At 40.1% G+C, this 24,317-nt stretch overlaps 1 protein-coding gene across 6 annotated transcripts in view; it reads left to right on the forward strand.

The window, feature by feature from the left end:
- Positions 1-24,317, forward strand: part of ZNF827 (zinc finger protein 827) — a 105,653-nt gene that overhangs the window by 15,489 nt on the left and 65,847 nt on the right. For all 6 annotated transcript variants that reach the window (XR_007630246.1, XR_007630248.1, XR_007630247.1 and 3 more), the window contains exons 2-3: positions 10,254-11,264; positions 15,907-16,079. Coding sequence is in view for 3 of the 6 variants with exons in the window: in XM_050327329.1 (XP_050183286.1) it covers positions 10,254-11,264; positions 15,907-16,079 (1,184 nt within the window). In the remaining 3 variants the exon portion in view is untranslated. The remainder of the gene's footprint in view (positions 1-10,253; positions 11,265-15,906; positions 16,080-24,317) is intronic.

Consider the following 24,317-nt stretch of genomic DNA (forward strand, 5'->3'; position numbering starts at 1 on the left):
ATTTGCTACTTTCCCATTGCAAAATGCTATTGCCTTAGACATCTCTCTAGAGCAAAACAAATGAACAAACAAAGTAAATTTTGGCTTATTAGAAGTAATTTTAAGGAGGTTTTATAGTTCCTTATAACTAAGGAAAGGTAGTCTTTCCGGTTGCTATATGGAACTTAACATGTAAGTGAGCCCACAATAATGAATGTGCACTGATGCAAGTGATACACTACCATTCCAGGTGCAGGGAATGTCTCTGTGTAGACTGAGACAGTTCAATTTGAACCATCAAAGATTGTTAAAGCTGTTTCCCATTCCCACCAGAGCTGTGGGAATAACAGTTGAGCTCCTGAATATATAGTTTGTCCTCAAATTTATAATAATCTGTGAGAGTATTAAACTGATAACATAGCTGGTTTTAAAAGACCAAGGAATGCCTGAAATTCCTGATAAGGGACTTCAATCTGGCTCAGAAGCTGCTGTCTAAAAAAGTGTTTGGTTTTATATCAAATAGTACATCATCCTCTGTGTTTACATTGGGCAGAAGAGGTGTATTCCTTTGATATGTTAATGTACAGACTTCAGGTTTTCATTTGACCGTATTCCTTTAGTGTGTAAATCAGTCTGATCAATATCTTGTGCTTTACGAAATGTGTGCCCAACCTCAGCTGTAGGTTACTATAGGATGTTCGTGAGGGCCTGTGGAAGAAACTTTCAATAAGTCTGGCTGTGGTATTTTGCTCAGGCTTCATAAAACTGTTACAAGAACATTGGTAACATAAAATATATTTTGTAAGGAACATGATTTTCTATTGTTTTACTGACACGTGGTATGTTTTATGAACCTGTCTTGGGCCTACTAGCCAGCCTTTGCAGTATAAATTGGCTTTAGAAATATTTGTTTCTTCTGAAAACCTCAATCATAAAAATCAACTGTCTTTGTCTACCTTCTCTCCAGTTATTCTAGGTGTTGATCACAGAATCACAGAATGGGTAAGGTTGGAAGGGACCACAGTGGGTCATCTGGTCCAACTTCCCTGCTCAAACAGGGTCATCCCAGAGCACATGGCACAGGATTGTGTCCAGACAGTTCTTGAATATCTCCAGTGAGGGAGGCTCCACAGCCTCTCTGGGCAAATCTGTTCCAGTACGTGGAAGTATAGAACAGTAAAGAAGTTCTTCCTCGTATTCAGATGGAACTTACTGTGCATCAGTTTCTGCCCTTTGCCTCTTCTCCTATTGCTTGGCACCACTGAGAAGAGCCTGGATCCATCCTCTTGGCGCTCTCCCTTCAAACAATATTATACACCGATGAGGTCCCCTCTCAGTCATCTCTTCTCAAGGCTGAACAGGCCCAGCTCCCTCAATCTTTCCTCCTGTGAGAGATACCCCAGTCCATTTATCACCTTTGTAACCCTCCACGGGACCCACTCCAAGAAATTCACATCTTTCTTGTCCCGAGGAGCACAGAGCTGCACACAGTATCCATAAGCAACCTCACTAGGGCTGAATAGAGTGGCAGGATCACCTCTGTGGTGAACAAGTTGGGTCAAGACACCTGATGAAAGCTTTTTGTGTAGGATGCATACCACTTGAGAAGCAGTCTTCAAAAGTATTCCCCTCCTCTAAGGTCATGTGTGTTCCATTCTGTTTCATGCACACACACACACAGGTACTTCTGATCACTGAGCCTCAAACTGTGGCAAAATCCAGCTACAAGCAAGTCATTCAAAATTATAGTGAGGTAAATGTTATACATATATACTATTTATATGTAACATTATTTATTACTTTATAAGACATCCTGCTCTACTCACCTTCTTTTCATGGTTGCTGATTACTGGGCCTCACTGTAAAAGTACTATTTCTGGGTCTGTAGAACTTTTCTTCTCCCTGGAAGGTGCTGCCAGCCAATTCTAGAGCAGACTTTTTTTAATTAGTATCAGAGTCTGTGGGGGCCAACCCAGCTGCAGATATCCCAGATAAGGCTTCTAAAGCAGTCTAAAGCATGATATTGTGGCCATCCTGACTGCATGGGCCAGCTCTTCCCTGAGAGGTGTAGTACATTTTCAAGGTTTGGGATGGGAGAGAGAATCCTCTGGTGTTTTTCACTGACAGGACACAATATACTTTGCACCCCACAACACCAGAGGAAATAGGTGGCTCAGATTATCCACTCCTCTTGTTTTCTCACTCCTGCCTCCTTTGCATCAGTTTTCTCCTGATTTTTTGACAGAGTGAGTAGTTTTCTGCCAAATTAGTGAGTTGAAATTCTTAATTCTTGGCTCATCAAGCAGCCGAACAACAGAGCACATTTAAGAGAGGGCACAGGACCACTTCTTCTCTCAGTCTTGAGCTTTTGATACCTCAGTATTCTCACTGCACTGTAAGGTGATGCCTGTTCCTTTGGTACTCCTTCTCTGAGTCCCAGTAGAACCAACACTCCTCAAACACTAATCCCACAGCTACTAACTATAACCGCTTGTCTAGAACAGAAAAACAGTTAATCTTTCTTCGAGGCAATATGTCAAACATCCATCATTCTAGGAGTTATCTTTTGAATTTGTTCTTGGGGGAGATCAGACTTGTTGTCACCATAAGGTCCTATCTTGTGGTCTGTCAGCCAGCCCTGAAAATCTTCATCATGTGGTGACAGCTCTCCTCAGGAGAAACTGTGTATTTCTGTCCTCTTCCATGGATACTTGCTAGTAAAAGATGGATCTTTTTGGCAGGTAATGAAACCCACTTGACACATTTATTCTGGGGCTTGTGACTGAAAGTAGAAGGCCACTGCCTCTGTTTCCCATCTACCATAAAATTCCTCTCCTTTAAGGGACAGGAAATAAAGACAGTTTTATGTTGTCTGTGACAAGCTTTTTCAGTAATCTCTCCTGATTCCCTTTTTTCTTGGAAGAGTCCATCACACCTGGATTCTGCCTTTGAAAGGAAACTGAGATGCTGTACATTCGTTTTGATATTCTGTGACTGTCTAGCAGTTGACAAACCTGAATGCATGATACTTGTGCACATTCAGTTGTTTGTGCACATAGACAAAACATCTGGAATAGTTCTAGTTACTGAAAGGTAATTAATGTTCTCTAATCTCGTTCGTCTTGCAGTCATCTTTCAAAAAAGCAGTACTAGAGAAATTGTTAGGTGAATATTCTGGCTTTCTTGTACATGGATTTTTTTCAAAGTCATTTAAGTTAGGTATAAAAGTAGAGAATATGTGCACTGTCTTTAAAAACTGTGCCTTGCTTTTCTCCTCCCCTCCTTTCCTCCAGTTAGGAAAATCATTATCTTAGAAGATGTGGAGATGAAGTACAGAGTCCTACTTAGGGCTTCTTTCCCTATCTAATTGTGTGAGTATTTTCACACAACTTTAGCACAGGCGAGAAGGACAGAACAGAAGAGCTATGGCTCTTTGGCAGTTCCTTCTTGCAGCTGTGCTGCTCTCTCTAGGTCAGCCTGCAGCAGAGAAATTTGGTTCAAGCACCGGCAACACTGCTAAACCATTTTGTGAGGAGGTCAAGAGTTGAACAATCATCCCGTTGATAAGGGAACAAGCCAGAAATTCCATTCAAAGAGGATAGTGACTCCCTGTGCTGCTTACCTATTATAGGTCACAGAAATCGAGAAGGGAAAACGAGGGACCAAGGGCACTCTGGCACATGACTGTTTATGTAACTGTGACTTTTAAGTTTTATTTGCTGTAGATATATTAAAGGGAGTTAAGGCAGGCCTTTGTGTCTTTATTAAAATTATGATTTTCTAGTTGGCATCCCTATGGGAAAATCAACGTAGTTGCTGCTCTGGATATATATTCTAATCAAATGTGGGTGCAAGTGCTTTTTAGAGGTGGAGGCTGTGGGGTGTTGGTGCACAGTGTGCCCAGCTTCTTGGAGGTAGTCCTACTGCACACACATCTGCGTGGTCTGGGGGCTGTGGGAACCCACAAAAGTTGTTCAGCCCAAAGAAATTACATGCACCATTTTTTATTTGTAATACTTAAAGATCAGCCTGAATACCAAAAGGGTAGTTTGTAGGCAGGCAACTAGACTCAGCAATTTATATAGGATACCACAGAATAGACTTCCCAGATACTACTGTCATTTTTGGGCCTGTGCCTTCTGGTTTCTATAGTACCTGATTGTAAAATCATCAAGGGTTTATGTGCAGCTGAGAGCTAGAGAAAACGTGAATTAGAAAGTGATGTGTTATTAGCAAGTGGTCTCTTGTAATTATTTTTTACCATTGGTAAAGTGATGCACTTACACAGTGTACCTAATTTATCTAAAAGTATCTATTGTATTCAGTCTTTAGCTCCTTCAGTCTTTTCTGTGTTATCTGGTCTGCACTAAATTCTGAATATGACACTTTTGTGGCTGATAGTCCTCATGAAAGGTGCTGTTTGCAGTTAGGATTTTGAGTTTCTCTCCTAATTTCATCCTGGAGCTTCTCTATTATGCCTTTTCTTTCCTGGTTCCCCTGAAACCGTTCTGCCCAGGGTAACTAGCAACCAGTCTCTGGCAAATGTCAGGGCTTCTGTACCAGTGATACTTACTGGGTTTGGATGAAGTAAGTGAGGATCCTCCTGTATTCTAGTTCTAGAGGGTGTAAGCTGTCTGACTGTTGCAGAGGTAAGATGGAGACATTTTGAGCCTGTGTTAAGCTTGAATGTACAGCCATCATGTGACGGAAAACTTGTTTTATTTGGATATGATGCTGATGGTAACAGGCATGATGGAATCTGTGCTACATCACCTGTAAAGAGAGAGAGGGTATTCTGATATGGACTGCCAGGAGAGTGAATTTTGGCCTGTGTCCTGATTCCCTAATCCTCATTTGAGGGTTCTGAGAAAGCAACTAGGAAGGAATAGAACATGACAGAACCCACCCTGGAGGCCAAATATGAACATACCAGTTTACTATCTGTCTCACCTCTTTCTTGTCCATGACTAGTAAAAACCTGTGACAGTTGTCCATACCTTCTTGGTCACTGAATGTTCTTTCTCTTCATTCATTCATTCAACTTAATGTTGTTTTCACTGATAAAAGTCACATGAGGCTAAGTCCTAGGTTGCTCAAGTGTTGTCTCTGTCTTATTTTTGATGCATTTGCCTATTTACTTGGCCTTAAACTGATTGCTCAACTGAGTCAGTCGGTGTTGCCTGAGAACTCCTTTTGGATGGCTTACTGCTTCATTTAAGTTTAATGTGTTCTTTTAAATTCTTTAGGTATCTTTACAGAGCTCCTCAGTTCCCTAGTGTAAACCTATCAGTTAATCCAAGCTCTTTCAGTAGGCCTAGGTACAGTGTTCAGTATAAGATTATACAGAGTGTGATTCATGGTAAGCGTTAGAGATGGAATGATAGAACTGTCAGAGCAGCAAATTAAGATGACCTGGGTGTCGAATAGACAACAAATGCAGTTGTAACTTTAAATTTAGATCGACACAAATTTGAATGATGATATCTGAAATCCTTATGTAGATTAAGATAATTGATATCATTAAAGATGACGTTTGGCTCTCCTGTATCTTTAAATCCTGGTCCTGTAGACCCCCAGATTTTCCTTGAAAAGTAACTGCTGAAAAAAGGGCAATTTTCCTTAATTCATCTCATCAGCAATTTTCCTCTGTGCATTTCTTTGAAATTATTCAACTTCTACCTACTTCTATATTTGCTTTAATTTTCATTCTGTAATCCCATCATTACAATTTCCATATGTTTCATATCACTGTAGCATATGGATTTCTGTATTGAAGTTCTCTAATTTACTCATTACAGTGAATGATTAAAGTGGGATTTTGTCCCACTTAACATGAAAATTCAGTCTCTTTGGGGTGGTTCCTTAGATGTAACCTCTTCTCAGATAATTTCTGGTGGTCCAAATGGTGTTCTTTCTACCATGTTTTCACTGCCTGTGTCTGTTGCTCTGTGCCACAATTTGGAGGCTCTTCCCTTTTCTGTAGATGTAGCCTGCTACACTCATATTTCTCCACTCCAAGTCCTACAAAGTGGAGTTTGTGGATCATTTCACACTTGCCACTTTCAGGAATGGCATGTGTACATTACCTTGGGTCACAGTTAAAGTTTACAGCATTTGAATTGGGTGGCTCAGTATATAAATCAACAAACATGTTTGTCTTTTTCAGTTTTCAGATGTAAGTAGTTTGAGCAAGTTAATATTTACATTTCTATTGGCACCAGGGTCACATTCTAATCAGAACTCTAAATAAAAGGGCACATGGTCACAAAGTGAAATAACACACTTTGGGATCAATAAGATTTGTCTGTCAGACTGATCTCTTGCAGAGGAAAATGAACTTGCTGTATTTGATAAAAAGCAGATGAGTTGGCAAGCAAGGGAAACTGGCACTTCCTCAAACAGTGCTTTTGCACACACTTGTGGCTTTGCCAGAGATGGATATTGGGCTGCATCAGTGGCAGCAGTCTTTGGTGCCTTTTGTCATTGCTGACAGGAGTGGAAAACACTTTTGTGAGGCTCTGGGGTGCTGTGTGATGTGATAGTCCCAAAGCATGCAGGACATCTGTAACTTTCACTAGGCTCTGCCAGTGGCAAAAGGTTTGGGAAGCAGTTCTCCTTCCAGAACTGCTGTGGAAATCAGGAAGAAGCAGCTTTGGCAGGTCTTGACTCTTGTATCATGTTGAGAAGAGGCAAGCTGTTGAACAGTTACTTGGTAAAAGCCAGTTAGATACCCAGCCATGTCTTGTTCCAAATGAAGTCAGTGAGAATTTGTCTCTAACTCTGAAGTACCTTTTCCTGCTTTACAACTTTCATATTGTTTCTTACCCATGTTTAGCACTTCAAGCTGCAATAGAAATGAAATGCTAGTAGCTTAAAGTAATTCTCTAATAATGAACTATAGTGTGTTTATGGTGGGGAAAAGAAATTTAAATGTGGTATTACATTTCTATTCCTAGCTTTCAAAAACTCTCACTGGAACTCCTTAGCTGTGTTGTGAGAAAGGAGAAAAACATGTCATGCAGATCTTCTGCCAGAGATGTGAAATACAGCTGAAGTTTCTTGCCAGACATATGGAGGCTGCCTCCTCAGACAAACCTGCTCTGGGTGACCCATGAACCCTCTGGGCTGAGGGAAGGTTTCATATAATATGAATTCATGAGGAAGTTGTGGATTGGGCTGACTTCTTCTGGAGTTCTCAAGCTTGTTCAAACTCACAGGCTCACAAGTCAATGTGAATTAAAATTCTGCCCTGGAGGCCTTGAATGGCAACTTCGCTTAGAAATGAAATTGCCAGGCCTTGCCATTATGCTTCTAAACCAATTCACTGCTGTTTAAAAGGAGGGTTGACTGAACTCATGATAAGACACTGATGCTGACTTTTTCAGCATTAACCTTACAGCCTTAAAATACAGTGGGTTTTGATACTGCAGCAAGTGGAAATTACTGAGAAGTGGAAAATTAGAACTGTGTCAGCAGTTAGAGGTCTGGTTTCTGGATACAGAGAGAAACTGGACTGATGGGGAAAAAAAAGTATCCATCTGGCTTTTGGGATAGTGATGCTGCAAAGGAAATTTGCCCTTTATTATAGAAACTGCATGGAGCCTTGAGAGGGCTTGAGTGGTTACAGGTAGATTAGCAACAGGAGAGGGAGCTCTCACTGCGTTCCCAAAGAGGAGGGAAATTCTGGGCTTGGGAACAAGCCTTGAAATGAAGAGTCCTGCACTCCTGCTGCTCCCTGTCAATAGCATGTTGGTGGCTGCTCTTTCATATAGGCAAGACCAATGGAGAATGTGCTTGTCTGAAAAAAGAAAGGCAACCCAGGTCCTGTTCCCACATCTCTCCAGCTGTTCTCCCCCCCTGCCCTGCATTTGTACCATTAACTTAAAATACCAGTGTCCTGTTCTTCAGCTACTGTGAGTGTTCTCTGAGATGCCAGTTTTAGAAAAGAGGAATAGTAATGTCCCACATATATTCTCACTACCTTTTATAGTAGGAGCAATAATTGGTGCAGGTGAGAATGAATAATTCCTTTCCAGTGCAAAGGTTTCCTTTCCAGCAAAATTGAGATATTGGTAAAGCAGCATCATTTAACTGGTATTGTAAAGGCTGGTTGCAACTAGGAAGCATATCAACACTAAGAAATTAAGGTACTTGGCAAGGAACAGAGAAGTTTGGGGGGTTAGTAAACTGTAGATTTCTCTAAAACCAAAATCCACCTCCTCTTGTATCCATTTACACTTAAATATCTCTCAAACTAAGCTTTGAATGGCTTTCTGAGTGAAGGGGAATGCAATTCTCCCTGTTTATGGATGGGAAGTAGAGATACAGAGAGTAGGTTTTGCAGAGGAGATGAGGGATTGTTTCAACAGAGACTTGCAAACAGGCATATGGATGTAAGTGGTAGGAAGCAGGCTCGCCCTGGCTCGGAAGTGGTGTCAGCTCTAGGTTGTGTCCCAGAGGATGTGCCCTGCACTTGGTGTAGCAGTTCAGATGAAGTACCAGTAAGATGCTTTTTTGGCTTCCAGTCCAGAACTTTGCATCTGGGATGAGTGAACAGATCTCTCATCTCAGTGCACCCAGCTGTACAGATATGCTCAAGTTACTTTTTAATGTTCACAGGGTGAAAAGTGAATACATTCAGTTCTCCTTTGACCTGCATAAGTGCTGGTTCAACTGATTAGCATCTATCTTTATTGGAATGGGCATGGTACTGGCCTTTATGCACATGTTATTGTAAATCTTGCTGTGCTTGTGATGCTAACTTGGATAATATCAAAATAATTTAGGCAAGTGCTTGGGGTTTTGCTTGGCTGTTGTTTGTTTTGAATAGGGAAGATGGCTAGCCCTCTTCTGGTTGAATTACTAATCAAAGGTAACTGAGTAGGTTGATTGTGTGCTCTTAAAATATTGCGTTAATTTTTCTCCAAAGGGTTTTGAGTAAAAGAAACTTTATCTGAGAAACTGTTCTTCATATTCTGTATAACACCAAATAAATCTTTGCTTTCAGAGTGTATGTTGGTATCTCTATACTCCTGATACATTTGGCTGGGGTTTTCCTCCTTAAATTTGTTGGATCAAAGCAATAACATAAATCTAAGTTTTTATTCATCAGCTTCTCTTCAAGTTTTGTAATTTGCTGGAATTGCATTGGGAATCTGGGAATAATATATGATCGTAGATACAGTGCATATCATTCAGGCTTATTTCCAGAATGTCAGTGGAGGGTTATACTAAATACTTTTGTTTTGTATGATTACAAAGATTCTTTTGTAGCTTGGGACATTGAGTCTAAAAGCAAGAAATGTGAGAGGTATCTGGCAAGAGAAGATAATGTGAATTTAATTCTAGCATTGTTGCTGTTCTTTACTATGTTCTGATAGGCCAGGAAGATCTGCAAAAAGAGTCTTGGTCATGTCTGTATGACTTTGAATACCTGTTAGGGAGAAGAGCAATCCAGGGTCACAGTACTTTAAACACTGGCAGTTGGGTCTCAGGAGAGACTGGGTGTGTTGCAGTTACCAGAGAGGAGAAAATGTAACTTAACTGCAGTGAGGCCAACACTTTTTTTCTTTCTTTTCAGCTAAACTAAGTTCAGTTCAGGTTGGTCTTGAAAGATTTATTAAACAGTGGCAAACAAATGGCAAGCAAATAGTGTTTGTATAAGATGACACTGTGTGTGTGATACTCCTTTCCCAAAGCTGGAGAGCTTTAGCCTGCGTTCATGTATTAGTCATTTCAGCTATTCAGGAATCAATTGTGGATTATCACTACAAATTTTATTTTATTTTAGATAGGGGTCACTGCAGGACTGGGCTGAGATTTGAGTTGCTGCACACCTGATCTGCTTTTGAAGGTGCTCCTGTGCTAGCTGGACAAATATGCAAACACTTGTGTATTTCTGGGCCTGATAAATCCCTGCTTTATACCGCAGAGTTCATAATATTTTGCAGATATACAGACTATGACAATAATGATTTATTTGCAACATATGAATATATGTTATGTTTATATGTATTGTTGTTGTTTTAGCTGTTTTAGTTATGCTGTCTGAAAGATGACAGGCTTGTCGTGATTTTGTCTTCTAAGAAAGATTTATTCATTTTCAAAAAATATTTTACATGGTCACTCAATCCAGGGTGATTTCAAGCCCAGGCACTTTAGGGGGATGTTATGTGACTATTCAGGAGGGTCTTGCAGAGGTCAGGCATGCTTCATGCTAAGAAACTATTTTATACAGATTTGGGAATAATACTGTTGTTCGTGGTTCCACACAGATGGTACCAGACAGGAAGAAGTGGAAGGTGAACTCAGTGAAGAAGAACGCTGGTTTGGAAATTCTTCAGAAACTCCTTCAGAAGCATCATATGGAGAAGTCCAGGATAACTTTAAATTGTCTCTTGAGGACAGAATCCAAGAGCAGTCCACTTCCCCAGATACCTCTTTGGGAAGTGCAACACCTAGCAGCAACACAGCGGAGCTGGGATCCATTGAAAATGAGGCACTAAGAGACACGTTACAGAGCAAAGAGCACCTTTCTCCTGATGTGTCATCTCTGTGTGAAGAAGAACCTCCTGGTCCAAATAAGCCACTGAGCAGTAACCTGAGGCGGCTCCTGGAGGCTGGCTCCCTCAAGCTGGATGCCGCTGTTACAGTCAATGGCAGAGTTGAGTCCCCCGTAAATCTTGGCTCAAACATCTCCTTCTCTCCACCCGCTCATCATGCCCAGCAGCTGAGTGTTCTTGCCAGAAAGCTCGCTGAGAAACAGGAACAAAGTGACCAATACAATGCAAGCAGTCACTTCATATGGAATCAAGGTAAGTGGCTGCCAAACTCAACCACCACCTGTGGCTTGTCCCCTGATTCAGCTATCCTGAAACTGAAAGCCGCAGCCAATGCCGTTCTGCAGGACAAATCTTTTTCAAGGACTGAAGACCCCATAAGATTTGAATCCTTTTCCTCACCTTTTAGTTCTCAGTCAGCCAGCTCCACATTAGCAGCTTTATCTAAGAAAGTGAGTGAAAGAAGCATGACTCCTGGGCAGGAGCACCCGCCTCCGGCTAGTTCTTTTCTTTCTCTGGCTTCCATGACCTCTTCAGCTGCCCTTCTCAAGGAGGTTGCTGCAAGGGCTGCAGGCACCCTCTTGGCTGAGAAGAAGAAATCACTGGTTCCTGAGGATCCCCTGCAGCTTTCGGAGATGAAACAAGAGAAAGCAACTCCACCACAGTCTTTGGAATTATTATTACTACCGGTCCCTAAGGGAAGAGCATCCAAACCCGCTAGTACAGGTATGGATACAATTTGAGCCACTAAGTAGAATGTATTCGTTTTGCTATAGGCTTCTATAAAATCTCTTCAATGGTCTGGGTTTGGTTTGATTCCATTTCTTATGAGAATAAGAAATAGATACTTTAGGTGAACAATAGGAAAGCTTTTTAAGATACCACTTTGAGACCAAGCTGTCACAGATCTTTCCATTTTAGAAAGATAGGAGTGTACAGTTCAGTACCTTTTTTTTCTTTTATTCCATACAATAGTATTTTCTTCTCTTACCAAGTTTAGAATAAATCCACAAAATATTTAATAGAGAAGATCAAAGAATCCCTGTTAGGGAGCTCACAGTATCAGTGAGCATGTACAAAACTAGTGCTTTTGAAATACTGGACAAGGGAGAATTCTCCCTCCTGCTGTCTCTGTCACAAATGGACTTTTGTATAATCGCTAATTACCCTGCCCTAATTTACCAGAGTATATTATTATGTTGCCACTTTTCATTAAATTTTTTTTACAACCCTTTGTTGTTAACAAGAAAACCCCAACTAAACTGCATTTCTCTAATTTGCTCAACAAGAACCATTTTACACTTCTGACTTCCCTCCACCGGTTCCAGCTGTTGACAGTCAAGGAATGAGGCTCATGGGGAAGAAGAAGAAGAAACTCTCTGGGTAACAAAAGCTTTAAAGAACTGGCAAGCCATGCAGGGGAATTTAAATGATCCATCTTCAAACTAAGGAAAAATAATTTTTCTTTCATCTCTTTCTATAAAATGTTCCCATCGTGGATTCATATTTCTGGTAGAACATAGGACTTCAAGTCATCAGTGTTCTCCCTGGGGCAGTTTTCTGCTGCAGAGGGAAAGGAAGCATGGCAGCTATCTTCACCAGATGCACAATGTGGTTTAGTACATTAGAGCTTTGTGAGGAATACTAGCTTGGTTGTACAAGTGTAACAAGCCAGTGTACAGATATGAAGCCTGACATGGATGTTGTATAATTGCACTGCCCTTCTCTCTGACCTAACCTTTTTGTTTAGGGGTATTATGAGGTCTGATCTGTCCCTGTGCAGCTCAGGTCAAAATTCATAGGGTAGAAGGTATTAGATGGACTGCTCATCCCTCCCTCGGAAGAGGAGAGGGAGGGATGCAGTGAGTTGTAGCCAGTACCAGTTTTTTTCTCTGTGTTACATGTGTTCTACAAATACTTTGCTGGTGTGTTTTGCCAAGGCAATTAAAGTGGCAAACTATTCTTGGCATGGGTCTAGCCTAAGGTTTTCATTAGTTTAGATTAAGTCCTTTTTGGACTAGCATAAGCTAAACCAGTAAAAGGTCCTTTCATGTGGAAATAGAGGTACCCACATTGGCTACACCAGTGTGAAAGTAGTCATTAATTTAATGTAACTCTCCCCACAGAGACTGGCCTTCATGTAAGAAGGGCGGCAATGTATAGAAAGGAAGTAATGTTAAAATTTATTTGAAGCTCCTACTTTATTTCCTGCAAAGGGAAGAAGCTGTTCACTTCATAAGTTTTTGCTGGGGAAAAGTACGCACTTGCAGTAAAACCCAGGCTCTGTGTTTGACCAAGAAACTGGGACTTGTCTGTGCAGCTTATACAAGGGGACTGCTCTGTTACCAGTGTGCCTGGTAGTGTTGGCACTTGACAGACTAGCTCTGATGCAGCAAATTGTAAGCAATTGTTCTCTTTGCTGAAGGCCCAAACATACTGTGCTGGTAGAAGATAACAATGAGGGCTGACTGCCTCAGGTCCTTGGTAACCAAGGAACAACTGCTCATTTTTTATGTTATATGGGAATAGTATCCCAAGAGGAAGGGTGTTTCCTTTCAGTTCATATTCACTGGGCCAACACCGTTGGCATCCAACAAAACATTAAAGTGTAATTTTCATGACATTTCTGGAAGTTCATTTTCTGATATGTTTTTAAGTTTTTCCTTCCTAAATAGTCAACTGACTGAAAATAAAAAGCAAGATGTTGGTCAGCATATCTGGATGTTGATTATGGTAAGCCAGACACCTCCATTCCTTCAGCCATGGAGAAATACAGCTTGTGAAAAGAGGTCACTGTTTAGTGACCTTTGGTTGAAGACTTCACTTCTCTGGAAGTTGAGTAAAGCGGCTGAATGTGTATATTTACCATGAAAATAAATGTCACACATTCCTTATTCCTTTTGCGCATACAACCTTATGACACTAAACCCAAACCAGTATTTAATCTTATAGTACTTTATCTTTTTTTTTTTTTTTTTTTTTTTTATCTTGTTCCCAAAGAGAAACATCTTTTCCCAGGAGGCATAGCTTGAGTGGTCTTTTTTTTCCCTCTCATACTTTGAACTTTTAATGCACTGATGAGTTTGCTTTGCTGTTACGAATCTGGTTCACTTACCCACCAGCAACATCTAGCTTTGGTTATGAGATCAATACTCAGTGAGATTAATTAGATGTCGACAAGTAAGGAACAGCAAAGATGAAGGCTATTTAAAGAGGAGTAAGTTAATAACAAGTGTATGCCTGCTGCTCTTTTGTCCACTGCATTGAGCTATTTGCTCAGAATTATTTCAGGAAAAAAACTGGAGCCATGGCTTATCCGAGTGTAATTGCCTCTGAAATGGCATGTCAGGTTTGGTCAACCTAATCATTAAATACCTTTTTTTTTTTTTTTTTTTAATAGTGAAGTGGTACAGAGAAGACTGTATTTTGGGTTGAAATTTAAAAGGAATTGTAGAATCTCTGTTCTGATTGTTTTTGAAAGACCATGGGTAGCAGACCTTTATTTTATTGACTGAATGCTTGCTTGGTGTAACTTTTTGCCTGCAATGCTTGCAATGTGGTTGCCAAAACTTCTTTGGGAAGCACTGGCTGATTCTCTCCTCACTGGAATAACTCTTTCCACCCGAATGGCACTGTGTGATACAAAGTAGGCATCGATATAAATGAAGGAAAGCTGAAGCCCATGAGTTCTTTTATTCTGAGCTTTATGCAGTATAGTATAGAACTAACATGGTTCAGCTTCAGAGCACGTTGGCATAATTCCTATGTAACACTAATTGTCATTGTTATCACTGAAGTCACATGCATTCATCCCAGTTCTTTGCATATTTTCTAATGTGCTAAATCACTGATCCATCTTGTTTGCAGACTTATTTTTAAGGGGGTCAGAAAGAGGTAATACCTTGTAACACATTTCCTTTCTGAATGGTAACCAGAGGCTGGAGAAAAGATGTGATAGAAGGAAAATAAGTGATAGATAAAAATGCTACCCATGATTTTTTTTCTGTGGTTTGCCTTTCTCCTGCCTTTTGTGAAGAAGTAAAGATGTTTAAAAACTGAAACACAAGTAATTACAGTATTGGTTTTGGCTTACTCTTTAGAGGTGCAGAGAGGAGAACAATTTGATATGTTAAGTGTAATAGAATATTTCACAAGGAGAATTTCTGAACTTGTAGTAGTGCACACTGACATTTTTATACTTACATAATGACTGCCTAATCAGTTGAATTATGGTGGTTTTGTTTCCCACTTAATAGCAAGAATTATATTTTACGATGTGACAGATCTTTCTGGTGGTTTTTATCACTTAGTTCCTCATTGAGGGAATTTGATGTTTGCCACATCCTTATCAGAAGGCAAAAACCTGATAATAATGAAATTAAATAGTCTGAGGGAATTTTTGAATAGCAATATGCACATTGCTGAGCTCTGAATATTTGAAAACAGTGTTGCCTTTTAAAGTGAGGAAAAAGGCATCCAGTTCCACCGTAATAGTAGGCCTTTCTTTATAATAAGAAGGGGAAACCATGTTAAGAAGGTGGATGGATGGTTAGTTGTGCAAAGTCAGCCACAAGGAATTTCTCTTTCCTTCAAACTTGTGACTAACCATATTTGCCTGATCAATGGCACCAAATCCTTTCCTTATCTTAGGTGAACTGGGCAGTAAAGCCGAGTGCAGACATTTAGGAAGGCATGTTTAAAGCCCTGGCAATTAGAGGAGCAGAGAAAACCTATGACCCAAAGACCTTTGATGGCTGACATTGCAGCAGTATCTGCTTGAGCCATAACTAAGCAATTTTCAGCAGCAGGGCTTCTGAAGTCTTTCACTTCTGGTGTTAAATATATCCAGTATGCAATACCAGCATGCTTTCCAGTGAAGTTGTGGATTCTTCTATGCTTTATATCCTGCTTCCCTGCTGGCTAACCAACAAATATGGAAATGGATCGTTTTTTAACAGTTAAGCATATTTTCTATACCCTACTACAGCCAGCCTTCGATAGGAAATGAAGCTGCAAAGTGATGATTATGAGAGATATTAATCTCAGTTCAGTTAAATTATAAAGAACATTAGGACCAGGTGAGGTACAGTGGCATCCTCTACTGATTAGTGAAGGGATGTTTGGGGCATTAACCTTTATAAATTATGGTGACCTTTCTTAGAGGGATAATAACTAGATAAAGGGGAAAAGGCATATGCAGAGGGGTAAGAACTGAAATTTCTGGTACCTGTTGTTGTTTAACTGATATGTCTCTTTACAGATGAAACTCTAGCACTGAAAAATTAAAATCTTGAGTATGTTTGCAAGGGGAAAGTGTTTGCCAAGTGGCTGTAAATGATCCTCTCTTTTTCTTCCCCCTTCTGCTAAGCCTCAGAAGAAGAAGGGGGAAAACCTTTCCAGTGTCCGATCTGTGGTTTGGTTATCAAGAGGAAGAGTTACTGGAAGCGGCACATGGTGATTCACACAGGTTTGAAGAGTCATCAGTGTCCACTCTGTCCATTTCGCTGTGCACGCAAGGACAATCTCAAGTCACACATGAAGGTAAGGGAAGTGTTTTCTGACAAACAAAATACTTGAAATATCAGTAAAAAAATGATGGTATAACAAAACTATTTCATTTGCATTTACAAGAACAAAATTTCCTTCGTTGTACTATGAATGATGCCTTTATTTAAGCAAAGAGACCATAAAAAGATAAAGAAATAACTTTTATTCCCTTGCTTGCCTTTCCATTTTATGCAATGTGGAAAACTGCCTTGGGTTATGTCAGCTTGGTGCAGCACAAGTTGTCTGTGACTGACTCACTTCTGGACCTGGAACCACCAGATGCAGGGGTGTTGGGTTGGGATGTGGCAAGCAATCACATCAGTGCTGCTTTTCAGGATGCCAGCTAGTAACTCTGCATGCCAACGCTTTGCACTATGTGGGCAAACCAACTTGGCCAGCCTTAGGAGGGATCTCTCCATGGCTTTCTACAAACAGGCCTGCAGTATTAACTTTTTTCTTGCTGTGGGTTTTAACTGCGGGCACTTCAGCAGCAAATCATCCAAACCAAAGTGAATGACAGATTATACTGTAATGTTTTGTTTTCAAGTGTTTCCTTTAAGTTTAGAGTGTGCTCTTAACTCAGCCTAAATTTCAGGCTCAAACTGAAGATGACCTTTTGAAGGAATCTATCTGTGTTGATACAGAAAAATAAAAGAATGTAAAGAAACTTGATGTCTACTTAGCTGAAGTCCTGCATGGTTGCAACATAAAGAATGCCTGGTCTTGCAAGCTGTATAATATACTTGATGAAGTAAAAATGGTACCTGTCCTATTAGGCCTTTGATGAAGACCCTGTAGTTCAAAAATATTTCCCTTGTTAATGAAGTTGAGCTTTATAGTAATAGTAAAATGTTTTATTATAGTTAGCATTTTATCTGTTTTAGACAAATGTGTGTAACAGAGACTGGTGTGAACGGGGACAGAAATGCCTGTTCAGGTTTTGTATATGCTATTGCAGAATCTGAGCTCACGAGAGAGGAGTCTGACCTTCCTTACACTCAAGTAACTATTCACTTCAGTGTAAATTATTCAGATTCCACAACATCAGGTCTTGCCATATTTTAGGTCATTGCTGGGTCTGAAATCATCCCTCTAAAGTCTGAAGGCTCATTCCCTAACACTTCAACTGCGAATCAGTGCACTGCTCCCAGGCATCCTTGGTGTATCATGCTAATCCTTATCAAGTAGGCTTGGTGTTTATGGCTCTTTCTGTAGAGATTTGGTGTTCTGTGTTGACTGGAGGGCACAGGTGGCCATTCTAAGTAGAAGATAAATAGATAGAATGGGAACACAGCATGAAAAAAAAAGTGTTTTGGTTTTTGTTTTGTGGTTTGTTGTGGTTTTATTTTTGGTTGGTTGGTGGTGGTGTTGTTGTTTTATTGTTTTCAGCTGTTGACAGCCTGCACAAAAGCATGCATCACCTACAAGCTTGCTATTCCCTGGAAAAGACCTGTTTTTTTCCCCTGCTTTGTAAAGAACATCCCTATTATTCCCTGCAGAGATACTTGTTCTCTGCTTTTTTTTGCCTTTTTGGCAAAAATTGTTTGCAGGTTGAGGGCCTACCTCTTCCTTTTTGGCATGGTGATTTCCATAGGTGGTCACTGGTAGGATGTTGGAGAAAACTGGGGACTTTTTCACTGACTCTACATGGTCTCAGATTGGTGTCTGAGGCCTTTATGCTCCTTTCTGCTCCCCTCCCAACACTAATCCTTTCATTCACTGAGCCTGCATCAACTTAAAACAGACCTCCTTGTACAGCCATGTAACATGTAGCATTAATTATTTGGTAATATGGAAATTATGACCGAGTAGTGCTCAGTTAGAAAGCACTGAGGTCAGAGTCAGGCCCAGAGCTGCTTGACTCAATGTAAGAGGTTACAGCCTCCTTTAGCCTTACTGTGAAGGCAATATCTGAAGTCTTCTCAATCAATGCAGTGCAGTCATGCAGGTCATGATGGAGTTGAGGGTCTTTTCTGGTAAAGCTGCTCCCTATCTGAGATGAAAGTAATTGTCTTTAAAAACCACGTGGTCTGCATTTTGATTTTGTCCTTGTTATAGTCTCCTGGATAGATGTAAAGAATCACAAGGACAACAACCTGAAAGGTTATGTTTCACCTTAACTTCAGTCAGTTTCATACACTTTCTCAATTGACTAGGCCATTTGTAATAATATTTTCTGTCACCTCAAAATTGAGGCAAGTGAATGAGGTAAGGGCGTGTCAGTCATGTGTCCAAAAGTGCCAGACATAATTTGAGTTCCTTTTGGTGGAAGTATAAATAACTAATAATCAAATGAAAAATAAAAAGTACCAGATTTCTTTTCTCATTATAAAACAGTGCTTCCTTTGAATCTATATGTATATGAGATGATAATACCTGGCACATATATAAGCCAACAGCGTTCAAAATGGAATGAATACACATCAGAAGTGATACAGCACAGCTGGGAGCAACTTAGGATGCAGAGTTCTGGTTATGCCAGTAGGGTGTTTCAGTTGTCTCCATTGTCTTAGTATCCTTTGGGAACCATCTGGCCTTATCTCCTTCCTGGCAGGCAACCCAGGAAGGCAGAGCTGCTTCCAGCTCTCCAGCCCTCTCTCCCTCCCCATGAGGCAACTGTGGCTACAAGTGAACACATTTTTCAAAACCAAAAATGCTACTCAAAACTGAGGTACTAGGTTGGTGCTCGTTGTCCCTTATAAGCCAATTTTTTTATTCCAGAATGCTGTCACAAATCAAGCTTTTTTCCTTTATACTGCTCTTTGGTTTTCAGGTTTTATGCTCCCTGATAAAGGATGACAGGCAAAACCTGTTGAGGTGTTTTGTCCAGCTGCAATCCTTAAAAAAAAATCTAGTTGTCTTATCTTTCTTTCTTCCTAGGCAGCACAGCCAAGAGTTTGAACCACCTTATCTTTTTTTCTAGGTTTTTGTTAGGTATTCTCTTGAAACTGATTATTTAGAGATTTAATTTTCATGAGTTATTTGTGTGAGTCCATATGGCCCTTCCTTACTGTCTGTATCTTTAGGTTAATGACCAATAGCTATAAAATATAAATACTGTGTAATTTCATGGTAATTATAACACGTCTAACTGACTGAACCAGAATACAACATTGCCAGCATTTCTGGTGTCTTGTCACCTGCTATGCAGAAAATCTTAATAGAGAACTGGAATGATTCCAGCCCTGACCCATATTCGGATCTACATGTGCTACCCACCACGCTGATGGAGCATTCTTCCAGCAAGGGCACTTTGCCAGGACCAACTCACAACTGGAGGCGAGGAAGTGAAAGGCGCAAGAAGGGAAACAGAAGGAAAGTTTCCACACTGACACACAAGGAGCAAGGGAGGCTGAGTAGCCTGCCTTTTAAGGCACACAGTGTTATCTGTAATTGTTATATTGTGTTTAGATTCCACTGTGATAGTCACCTTAGAAAAATCCTAAAATAGATACAGTACATGATTTTATTAGCCTGTTTTGGAAGCAAATTATAGTGCATACATAACCACAAGTTTTGGTCCTTATTCCCAGGAATCTGAGAGGTGCATCTCAGGACCTGATTCTGGTATCATAGTATGGTTTCCAGGGATTCTGAGAATACTAAGATGAAAAAAATGAATGGGTAAGTCAGAGAGGTGTCTTGTCCAAGCAGGCCACAAATATTGTGCTTAAGTTCTTCTCTCTGTTTATCTAAATATATATTCAGTTGGAATACGTTTTCTTCTTGAGAGAGTGAGTATCTTATGAACTTTCTCTGCAGAAAGTAATGGAAAGTTGTGGTGTAATTCAGCAAGATGTGTTCAGGCTTTTCTGTTTTTTTTGGTAGGGATTAAATTTACCTCAGAGCAATACCACAAGCATCAGTCAGACTTTGGCCAGTTTGTGTCTTTGGATCATGCATGTATCTTCCTCAGCAATTGGTGGACAGATAGGTTGTGAGATCATACAGATATGTTCCAAGAAAGCAACAGGATATTAGCCTGAGCACTTGGAAGGAGGAATGAGGAAGAGGAGCCAAAGATGGCCAAAACCAATATCTATAAACATTCCTTGTGCTGCTATATAGACATAGGGCAGAAATGGGTGAGCTAGCCCTTCTAGCAGAGGAGAAGAAGTTTGGCATTGTGAACACCTGCTGAAGCGTGATGGTATAGCAGAAAATGAGGAGAGAGAAGATGAAGCTTAGCAGAAAAATTAGATGCAGTGGTAGGCAGGTCATGTGATGCTCAACCACAGGATTTTCCTGCATTTGTTGCTTATGAAGAGGGACCATGTGGTGAGATCTCAGATTAATGTTTCTGTGTAATATGAAGAGGGTTATAATCAGCTTCTCAGTTAGGGAGGGGCTATTAATTACATGATAGTGGGAATCAGGAAAGGCCCTGAAGAATGTAGCCAGGTGCTCACTACCCCTTGGTGATTTGCTTTTCCCCTTTTTGTTCCTCAGCTAGTGTTAGACAACTGAATAAGCATTCCTAATCCATTTTTGTGAAGTATAGGAGAGGTTATTTTAAAGTATCTTCACCATATTGGGAGAGGAAATTGAGTGTGTTTTATGAGTGCTTTTTGTTTAGTTTGATTTAAGTTAAGCTTAAAGAGCCCTGGGAGCCACCTGTGATTCCATCAGCTGAGTGGAGGCAATACAAACTTGCACAGCTTTTCAGCATGTGAAATCTTTGCCCAGAGTCTCAGACAGGTGCCAAAAGCGACTTCAAGTATCTGCCTTTTAATCTTGCATAGGGGCTTCCCCCCACCCTCCTTTGCTTTCAAGCAAAGCAAAGAAGTAGTTTCAAAAAGAAAATGCTATATAAATAATGTATGTGTCCTGAGGGGAAGGATCATATCAAAACTAACACCACAGCAGTAAACTTCTGAAAATGCAATACTTTAAAAATTAGGGAACTTGTCAGAAAACAGCATGAAATGAAAAAACAGAGGGCACATGATAGATGCAAAATGGAAAGTGTAGTCAAATGCAGTTGCAAAAGGCGGCATTTTACTAAATGAGAGTTAAAACCAAACCTAGAAAAAAACAGTACATAGGCAGGTATACTGACTGGCTGAGCTGTATTAGCTTTTGATTGTAATAGTTGCTTAAACAGCTGCCTCTCATGAAAATGTTGATCCACTTGAAAGTTGGTGAGAAAAACAAAACTTACAGGAGGCAAAGAAAAAAGTGATAATTAGGTCACAGGAAGTAAATAAAGAGTGACTAGCCAGAAGCTAATACAACAGTGAATAGATTCAGCACCACAACCACCTCATGTTCTGCTCTTGCTTAGGAATGAAGGTTCTCAAAAAAAATTTCCTCTTACTCTGAGTTTTTTTAAAATAATAGTAAAAAACCCCTCTTAAATCACACAAAAGAAAGGCGAATGCCTTTGTCTCATAACTAGAAGGGAGAGTTTGTGGAAAGCATTACCCCAGTTTTAAGGAAGAGGTAAAGTTCTACCTCAGCAATACTACAAAATTGCAGGACATGCCTGTGTCACTGTATTGCTCCTCCCTACTCCCTGGTGTACCCTTTTGGGTGGGATCACATGTATTTGTGACTGTGGTACCTCTGTATGGCTGATGAATCAGCAGGGATGTTAATTTTAAGTATGAGAAGACAACTTAGGAAACATGATACCAGAAAAGTTAGTATGGCAACAGAAAATGTAGCAGAAAAAAACAATACAGTGCTACAAATGATGTGATACAATAGGCACATGTGGTTTCTGTAAAACAAAATCGTGTGTTTTTCTACTAAGATGTTTTGAGCACATCAGGAGAATCATGAACTTAAGAATCAGTTGAAATTTATTTGGTCTATAAAAAAGCCTTTGGCAAAGCTTCTCACAGAAAAGCTGCCAAATAAATTAAGCAATGCGATGTACTATGGCAAATTAGAAATCCACCAAGAGACAGTAAAACAAAGGGTAGGAAGGAATTAGCAATTTTAAGCATGACAAAAGGCTAACAGAGGGGTGTTCCCTTACTAAAAGTGGAATTGTGCCTATTTTGGCAAATGTGATCTGCACAAAATGATGACTGTGGGTAAGAGAACTGTAGATAGTACAACCTTATGTGCATGAACCAAGATTAGAAAAGACAAAGCTTGAAAGGAAAAAAAAAAGGCTGGCTGACTGATAAACAAGGGGGCAAATGAAGTTATTGTTGACAAAGTACTGTACTTTGGAAACCAGAGTCTAATAATGCACCTGGCTGTCTGATATAATGAACTGTAACTGCTCAGGAAAAATATCTGGATATCATTGTGGACAGTTCAATGAAAACCTTTCCTTGGCATGTGCAGGAGTGGTTAAAAAGTACGCTAAATATTTGAGTGTCTGGAGAATAGAACAGAAATAACACTGAAAATATGACAATGCCCTTATTACCATATGGTATGCTGCTCCTTCTGGTCACTGCATCAAAAGAGACATATCAGAAATGGAAGGGATTTTAAAAGCTGGCAATGAAAATTATTAGTGGGATGGCAAAGAAAGAACCCTTTGAAGAAAGAAGCTGAAAGGAATGGGACTGCCAGGAGAGTAAGAGAGGTGTGATCAAAGGTGGGAGGTGTGATCAGAATAATGCATTTGATAAAGAAGATAAATTGAATTGCCTCTTTTTTTAATTTCTTGTAATGTGAGAATGAGGAGGCAGCAAGAGGAACTGAAAGAAACAAAATTAAAAACTGAGACCAATAGATTACTCGTATCGAAGTCCTCAGACCAGCCTAAAGTTTTTAAGTGCTATGTAGTTTTGTTGAAAACATCAAGCACACACTGAAATAACTGTAGAAACACAAAATATCATTTGAGAGTGGGCAGACTGTAGGGTTAATAAAAATGATAGAAGTACTTTGCACTGGCAAGGAGAATATCCATGGTTAAAGGAAATAAACTCAGAAGCCAGAAGTCTGTAAGTGTATCTGACATAAGTCAAACAGTAGTTTTATGGGATTTTGAAAGAAGCATTCTCTATGAGCAGGTTGTGCACTGTGGCTTGTTGCAGTGTAATTCAGAGAGATCCAAATCTGGCAGGAGCTGGGCTCAGACTGGGACTTTGGGAAAAACCTGCCAGCTTCACTCTTGTCTCCTCCTGCCTGCGATTCTTACAGGAATGGCCTATTTGAGTCTAAAGAAGACATCTGATGGTTTGAGTAGCATTAACACAGTGTAAGAGCTATTCTCTGTCTCATGGAGGGAGAAGGCAGCTTTTTGGACTGCAACATTGTGTGGCCTAGATCTCCCCTGTGGCTTTCTGTGTAGCTCTACAGGGTTTCTTGTTTTTCATTCTGCAGCAAGTGGTTGCTGCCTTGACTTTTCCCTCCAAATAGCATAGAATGGCCAATTCTTGGCTCTTTCAGCTACTGTTGAATTGGAAAATAAGGAACAGTTTTTCCTTTAGAGGGACTTTAGCTTCTGTTTCTAGTAGCGTTCAGATTTTTAAATGAACATTATGTATTTTTGAAAATAAAATAATTTAAATATGTTAAAATCTTCTGGTGGCAGTGAACTTTGGACATTGGAGGCTAAATATTTGGTTTGGTGGTTTTTGTTGGTTTTTTTTCTAGATCTAAAATTTTTCCTTTCGATATGAAAATATATTTGGGCTTGAATTCTGTCATTCCTTTGGCTGCAAGTTATAAATGTACTTTGTTTTATGTGAGATCCGTAAAATTTCTCAGCTGTTACTCTCTTTGGGTAGGAGAAAAATCCAAATCAAATGAATCAGTTACTCCTATTTTCATCCATTCTCAAAAGATATTGCAGGGGTGGTGTGCCATAATCCCAAGCAGAGAAGGTGGGCTCCCACACTGACTCAGCCTTCTGAAGGCATCGTATTGATGATTGTGATAAGGGCCTCTAGAAGAAGTGGTTAAATATGTAGGCAGGGAAGTGATGATTGAAGGGGATCCTGGAGAGAAGTCCTGACACAGAATCTCAGTGGGTGTAAGAGATAGAGTTGCCATGGTGAGAGTGCTTGCTACCATCAGTACATCTTGGTGTTCTTCATGAAGTGTGCTGTGAATACTGCTGTGCTCACAGACCATCCTGTTTCCAGTAGTGTAGACAGGCAATCTGCTTGGCATTTCCATTGTAACCTGTTAATATTTAGGATTTATTGTACTGCTGTTCTTCTGCGAGGTTGCTTTAAATCTCTGTTAGGTTACCATTAGCTTATCTCTTTTTTTTGTTGTTGGTGGTGTTGTCAGGTGCAGTTATAAGACTCCAGAATT

This window comes from Myiozetetes cayanensis, unplaced genomic scaffold (assembly GCF_022539395.1).
Source record: "Myiozetetes cayanensis isolate MyiCay16 unplaced genomic scaffold, myiCay2020 scf33, whole genome shotgun sequence".
In the NCBI taxonomy this organism is placed as follows: domain Eukaryota; kingdom Metazoa; phylum Chordata; class Aves; order Passeriformes; family Tyrannidae; genus Myiozetetes; species Myiozetetes cayanensis.